This window comes from Peromyscus californicus, unplaced genomic scaffold, assembly GCF_007827085.1.
Source record: "Peromyscus californicus insignis strain IS unplaced genomic scaffold, ASM782708v3 Scaffold_6__1_contigs__length_162567912, whole genome shotgun sequence".
In the NCBI taxonomy this organism is placed as follows: domain Eukaryota; kingdom Metazoa; phylum Chordata; class Mammalia; order Rodentia; family Cricetidae; genus Peromyscus; species Peromyscus californicus.
In genome coordinates, this window is record NW_026294584.1 from 81,577,682 (window position 1) to 81,585,652 (window position 7,971).

A 7,971-nucleotide genomic window follows, 5' to 3' on the forward strand; every position below is an offset into this window, starting at 1 on the left:
TCTGCTAGGTACTCTAGCCTTGGCATCATCTGTCCTCCAGTGTTTCACAGCTGCTTTCAGACGCTGTCCATTGCCCTGTGGCAAATTAAATTCAGGTTTCTGGGGTCTTGTGATTTTTTTTTTCTCTGTGTTAATGTCACCAGGGCAGCTGTTTTAAACAATAGGTCCTTGCTGTAGTTGGCACGTGACCCCTGTTCTACAAGCCATACTGAGTGACAAAATGAGATTCCTACACATTGCCGAGATCTCTGTCTCACCAGAACCCACAACTGGCTTTGAGGCTGTTGAGGCCCATGGCTTGCCCTGAGAACAGGACTGCCACTATCTTTCCGAAGAACTCTCTTGGCTGACCTTTTGGAGGAGACTTCTGCCTCCCTGCTTGGGGGAGCCACATAGTTGGAGCTGTGGTTGGCTTGGCTTCTTCCCTGGATAATACTTTCATTTTCTTTGTACTTTTAAAATATTCTATCACTACCTTTGTGAACTTCCAACTCTCTGTTTTTGAAGAGAGTCTTTTTTCTTTCTTCTCATTCTGATTCCTTCCCTTCACCGGGTCACATAGAGATGCCTGTAACCTGTAGGCTACCACCTTACCTGGAAATGCTTCACACACTGTAAAAGGTAAACAAGCGATGGATGGTGAAATTTCAATACCAGCAGAATTTTTTAAATAATCAATGTCAGGTTCAAGAGTAAATAGAGAGTCGCACACTGTACGTAAACTATAAATCACATTTAGAAATTGTTACAGTCTATTCTTTACCTTGATAGGGAACATTGCTGGGAAGAGTGGATTTAAAATGCTCTTTTTAAGCCAGTTCTCTGCCTCAGCATGAGTCTAGCTTCTTGCCCACAGGTACCCTTTTCCCTTCTCCCTAGGCTACTGTAGGGCTCTTATGTGTGGGCTTTAAGACAGCACAGCTGGCATATTCTGATTCCTCCCTACATCCTTTACCACTCCACAGACAGTGTCTCCTGCAGTACCCCTAATTCTGCAGAGGCTGAGGGTATCCTGAAGAAGATTTAGGGGCATTTGGACAGGGTCTTTGGGGTCCACATTTGTGAACCAGGAACTTGTTTGGGTGGAAAAAATGCTCACACAGTGAGGAAGGCTAGTTGTATCTGGAGCAGGGATGGAGCTGAATACCACCTGGCATAACCCTCCAGTTAACTAACTTCCAGCCTTGAGCTCATCCATTGTCTGTGGTTAGTTTGAATGCTTTGGAGACACATTGAAGTCAATGAACATTCCCAAAGCGTTGGAGAATTGCCTGCTTCCTCTCTGAACATCACAAAACAATGAGCTTTTTCATGTGTTGAAATCCACAGATGTTAATGAGCGACAGCTTCCGTTTACAAAGGTGATTTTACAAAGCAGATTTCCATCTCCTTTCATGTGCTGTTGGGGGTGGGATGGGAAATTGCTTTCATATTTCAAGAATGACTATGGCATAACAGAGTTAGTCCATCTTGAAAACATGCTGCTTGTTTGTTTTCTTCAAACGTCAGAGAGCTCTGGCTGGCTGCATTGCATGCCTGGCACTGGAGTGCACTGTCAACTTCTCATGTGGTGCAGAGTGGAAGTTTGCTTAATGAGTTAGAAGGTTATGAAATAAGGACTTGTGATATTGTGCTAGAAGTAGAAAAGACCAGTACCTAAACATCATAGCTGACCATTTCTACCACTCTGAACACAAGCTAGATTTGTTTTGTAGGAATGGAAATACACAGACCAAAAACTAGGTGGTTTCAGAGAGCAGAAACATTCTTCCTAGTGGTTTCAAATCAGGGTGTTGACAAGGTCATGATCCCTCAAAAAACTCTGTAAGGGAGGTTCCTGCCTTGCCTCTTTCAACTTGCGGCAGTTCCAGGTATTCTGAACATGAATTGCTTTTCTCATCATTGTAACGAAATATCTAACAAAAAGCAACACAAGAGAGGAAGGGTTTATTTGGGCTTAGAGTTTGAGCCACCCTAGCAGGGAACATGTGGTCTCAGGAGCGAGAGCAGCTGGTTTTACTGAGCCAGCAGCCAGCAAGCAGGATAAGGTGAATGCTGGTGTTCTACTCACTCTCTGTTTTATTCAGTGCAGAACCCAAGTCCATGGATGGTCCTTGCCCACATTCAGGTAGATCTTCCCAGCTCAATTATACCTTTCTAGAAACACCCTCACAGACATGTCCAAGGGATTGCCTCTCAGGTGAAGAAAAGTAAACATAAGAAACAGCCATCATGGGTCAGCTCAGCTCCTATTTGTACCTTCCTTTTACATGACCATCTTCCTCTGTGTCCATACCCCAAACTCCCTTTTACCTGAAATACATTGGTTCTGCTAAGTGACAGGTCACTGTGAGGAGAGCTACCTTATCACCATCCAGTCACACATGCAAAGACATATTTCCAAACTTTGGGAATTAAACATCTCTTCTCCAGGGTACAATTCAATCCATAATACTGACCACATGGCAAACATTATTTTAGGTGCTTTGTGTATACATATAATACTTCATCAGAGCTTTATAACAAGCCTGTTAAGTAAGCACTATTATTGTCTGTAGCATGAATCCTAATTGGTCTTAATGAAAACCAGAGCCAGATATCAGGGTAAATGCTGAAAGATCAGAGAAGCAGAGCAGCCAGCCGCTAGACTTCTTACCTCTACCGAATCCTCAGCTACCTGAAAGAGCTCTCAGCTCCTGTCTCCTTCCACCTTATATTCTTCTCTCCACCCAGCCATATGACTTCCTGTCTCCACCTCCTAGTGTTGAGATTAAAGGCATGAGATCCTAAATGTTGGAATCAAAGGTGTGTGCCACCACTGCCTGGCTCTGTTTCTATTTTAAACTGGATCAATCTTGTGTAGCCCAGGGTGGTCTTAAACTCACAGAGATCCATCTCCCTCTGCCCATGCCTCCCAAGTGCTGGGACTAAAGGTATGTGCCACTACTGCCTGGCCTCTGTAGCTAACCAGTGGCTGGCTTTACCCTCTGACCTTCAGGCAAGCTTTATTTGTTAGAGCATACACAAAATATCACCACAATTGTCCGTGTTTTATACATTTGGAGTTTTGAAGCACAGAAAGATAATATAACTTGTTAACATGCATACAGCTTGTTATTGGCTAGGGCATAGGAAAGTCTAGGTAGCATAACAGCAAATCCCACATTAGGACCACCAAGAAATATGGACTATTCTGAGCTAATAGTAGGTAAAATAAAATAAAAACAAACATGCATGGTTTTTTATTCTAATAGATTATGATAATCTTATTTTGAAAACCAGCATCTTTAATTCTAAGTTTCTATGTTTTTTAGCAGCTTTTATATTGTATCATTATAGATAATGCTTATGTTAGTAAAAACACTGGCTTACCTGGCTATATACTGTTCCTGTCAGTATGCAAAAACAAAGTGACTACATAAAAAGCAAAATTACTCTGAGATACAAGAAACAGGATGTTTACAATTATACTTAGTATCCAGTACAGATAGATTATCGAGAATAGTTTTCCTTGTAAAATACATTTTTTCTTACTCTACTAGTAATTAAATAGAAAATCTCTCAAATGTTCTGCTTATCACTAAATGCAATGATTTTGCTAAAGAACTACTAAAGTATATATAAACATAAAAGCAATAAATATATTCCCATTCAAACACTGATTTGTAAACAAATGTTAAAATTTTAATTAACAACTACATATATGCACCCAGTAGATGAATAAAGTTGGATAGTGATATATATTATAAATAGATGATAACTAGGTTATAGATAATGGATAGGTAGATAATAGATGATAGATGGATAGAGAATGGGTTGATAGATACTGTATGATAGAAGATACATACACAGCTGAATGATAGATGATAGAGGATATATAGAAGATAGGTACATGTTCGATGGATAGACAGATTATAGACTGATAAATGGTAAATGGGCAGATAGATGATACATACAGATAGATGAAAGATAGATATTAGAAAGATAGATAATAGATCATTGATAGGAGGTGATGGGTGATATATAGATAGATGATAGATATTAGAATGATATGTAGATAAAGAGGGGCAGGTGACAGATATATTGCTGGATAGAGAGATAGGGTTAGCTAAGTGATAGGTAATAGATAATAGATGTATTGCTAATAGCTATGATGATAGGTGATTGGTAGATGATTGATAATAGATTTACAGTAAATAGATGATAGATGATACATAGCTATGATGATAGATAATAGAGTTGATAAATGATAATTGGTAATAGATGGATAGATAGTAGATAATATATGAATAATTAATAGATAATATAGACAGATAATAGATAATAGACAATATATAGACAGTAAATAGATAACAGATAATATAGACAGATGATATATAATAGATGAATATATAGATAGGATACAGATAGATGACAGATGGATAAATGAGTATGATATATAATTAGTTACTTAAATTAGTAACTTGCTTATGTTCTCTTAAGCAGAAGCTAAAGGCTTTTAGGAAGGAGAACAAGCTGTATATTATTGCATCTCAAATGGGAAACAGGTTTGGGAAAACTGGCCAAGGTATTAGGAAAACTCTACCTTCCCTTCAGAAAAAAAAAGTTTGACTTTGTTCTGTCAAATTCCCATTCTGCTATGGGTTATTTCATGGCCACAGCCTCTTTCCAAAGCAAGATGATAAGGATCTTAGCTCTACCTATCTCAGAAAAGCACTGGCCAAATGACAAGAGGACTTTTTAAACATGGCTGCAGACAGGAGCCATTAGTGAATTCAGTCCTAACTCCCCTTAGTTACATTGGTGAATTATGCTTCAGTGTAAGAATTATTTATCTTCTTAATGTACAGAAAGTTTCTAGCTTTGGCTTCTCCATTGTTATAACTTACTATAATAAGAAGTGTTGTCATATCACACAATCACATGCATCTTGCTTCTCTTTAAGGAGTGTGTAATAACATTCCTGCGTCTTATTTCTGAGGGAGTGTGTAATGACCTCTCCTCTCTGTCACAGTACTTCGTCAGTTACCTTTTTTATGATGGTCATACTTTTCTGAAACTTGTTTTTTTTTAAATCTTTTTGAAATTAAAGTATAAATACATCATTTCCCCTCCTCCTTTTCCTCTTTTTAATTCTTCCCATGTACCCCCTCACCTTCTCTCAAATTCATGGCTTATATTTTTAATTGTTGTTACATGTCTCTCTCTCTGTGTATATACATATATAATAAATTGACAAATATGTAAATGTGTTAATATATTTAGGAATACAAATTTATATATGTTTACATATATTTTTCTAAAAATATAAATGTAACCTGCTAAGTCTGTATAATGTTATTTGTTTGTATATGATTTCAAGGCTGACCACTTGGTATTGAAAACACATTGGAGACTTTTCCCTGGAAAAGGCTATTTCTCCCCTGTCAGCATACATACCTTTGTTGCCTAGAGTTGTGGCCCCATGAACTTCCCCCTTCCATGGTAGCCTGCCCATTGGTAGCCATCTTTGTGCAGGTCATTTTTTAGGCAACCATCTGATGAGACTTCATGGGTGTAATCTCTGACCTTTCTAGGAGACACAGCCTCACATCGAACTCCCTGTTCCTCTGGCTCTTACAACCTTTCTACCCCCTCTTCTGCTAGGATCACTAAACCTTAGATGCAGGAGCTGTGTTGTAGATATATCAGTGGTGCTGGGCACCACATCATCACTTGTTCTTTGAGTGTTGATGGCTTATGGTTTTCTGTACTAATCTATATCTGTTTCACAGAGATGTTTCTTTAGATGGAGAAAACTAACATTTTCATCATGGCTTTTTTTTTTTTTTAAGATGTTAGCTTTTCATGTCTTGGGTATTCCAAATGCAGGATATCAAACATAAATACTCAATATATTTTTATGTTATGATGAGTAAATGAAACATGTTCTTTAATGACAACTCTATTCCTGTTTCCTGCTGCCACATGTAAACCTCTTGTTCTATCTTTTCTCTCATGCTCACTTATGCTGTTCTATCCAAAGCCTATGAAAATATGTAAACACTTTCATCTTCGTCTTCATACTGCACTAACAAATTTTTACAAATTATGGTATTTTCTGTGGCTTTTACAACACAGTCAGTACCATTTTACCCTTCTTTTAGTTTTTTTTTTTTGGAGACAAGATATTGCTCTGTAGTGCCCACTGGTCGAGGTCAACCTCCTACCTCAGCCTCTCAAGTGCTGGATTCCAGGCATGTACTAGGGAAACATTTTAACCAGCAATTGTGTGCACTTGGCAAGTGCTTTTCCTTTGGGGATAGGGTAAGCCTGAGAGGTAACAGTAGAGATGACTTACTTTTACAAGCAAATGCCCAAGCCACTGCAATGCCAGAGAGAATGAGAATTCTGACGTAAAATATTCTTCTCCATTCATGATTAGAATTAGACCACAACTGATTGCCTCAATGGTAAGCCTGTGCTAGTACTTGAAACAATGACTGCCAATTGCCCACCTTTAGATTTCTGAATAAGTGTGTGGGGAGTTCATGAGTAAAATATCTCTCCTTTAGGCCAACCCAGAAGTTTATGTTATCTATCCCTATGCCAGAAGAAAAACGAAATTTAAAAATGTAATCTGAATCATTTTCTTACTGTCTTTCATAGGTTTCTCCTCGGAAAGGAAATTCAACCAATAGTTGCTCACATTAGCAGAGACGAGTGATGGGCTCTCAGCTGTGGCCACTTTGCTTCTGCAGGACAGCTATGCATGTTCTCTGAGATTTGTTCCTGGTTATCTTCCTTTTGGACTGAATACAGGAAAAATCAGGACCACTGAGACACAAGAGAGCCGCAAGGACACTCCGTAACCAAGTCGCGCTTTTCTCCACAAATGAGACAGGGCAGCTGGTTATATTATATGCTGTTCCTCAAAACTCTCTTCAACTAACTGCTGATGGGTTTTCAAAGATGATTCCAGGACTTACATGACTCCAGCTATGGTGCTGTCACATTATATGCCGATTTAGAATGTATAGATATTAAGCCGGCAAGGTGGCACATTCCTGTAATTCCATGGGAAAGTTGAGGCAAGAGGATTGCAATGAGTTTAAGACCAGCCTGGGTTGCAATACAAGTGCCAGATCAGCCAATTCTCCATCTCAAAAATTAATAATACATGATATAGTCTTTGGGAGAAATCCTTCTTCCATAATGGCTAACTTAGTTCTTCATCGATTTGACAGTTGGACTGTTAATAAGTAATCAGTTCATCATTACTGAACTTGAAACTAAATGAATTTGAATAGAAAATCAAATGGCCTATAGACTCCCCTGTCAGAAGTCGTGAGCCTCTTTTGTCCTTAGGTAAAATGGAATATGAAAGAGTAATGTCCTGACAGGATGGTGATGGTCTCCTTCTGTCTATTTATAGTTAGCAGAAATTGCCAAATATATGCATTGAAGTTCTGTCTCTTTGCCATCTTGTGGATTTGACCAGTGGTTTCAGAAAACTTAATTATGACTTTTTGAACTAATTAACCTGAAAATAATACATACCTAAGTTTTACTGCAGTTGAATTACAAAGGATCTATCAGATTTCTAAAAGAGTTCTGTTTGTAAGAATGAATGTTCCTAACAAGAGTGTGACATCTGCAAATATCTCACACTTCCAGATGAACTTAAATAAAACTAGGAACATCCAGGGCATGTGCAAATAAAACAACCGGATCTATCTAGCTTCACTTCCAAAATTATGCGGCTTGTCTAACTCAAACTATTTTGGTTTTAATTTGTGGGTACACACTGCATAATGAGAAGGTTAAAAAAAAGTCTTAGGAAACTAAACATTTTCCCTTTGGAAAAACAGAATGATCCTGCCTCATTAGTTTCTAAGCCCTTTGTTTATGTGGCCGTTTATCAGAAAGACAAGTCATCCTTGGGCATTACTTCATGTATTGAAAGGAAAAGTAACGGCTCAGGGCCCCCAA

The 7,971-nt window shown here is 38.4% G+C and overlaps 1 protein-coding gene across 1 annotated transcript in view; it reads left to right on the forward strand.

The window, feature by feature from the left end:
- The window catches only part of Tnip3 (TNFAIP3 interacting protein 3), a 95,049-nt gene extending 87,283 nt beyond the window's left edge, over window positions 1-7,766 (forward strand). Inside the window, exon 12 of the mRNA XM_052721517.1 lies at window positions 6,649-7,766. Coding sequence (XP_052577477.1) covers window positions 6,649-6,680 — 32 coding nt within the window. The 3' untranslated portion in view covers window positions 6,681-7,766. The remainder of the gene's footprint in view (window positions 1-6,648) is intronic.
- Window positions 7,767-7,971: the final 205 nt, after the last annotated feature.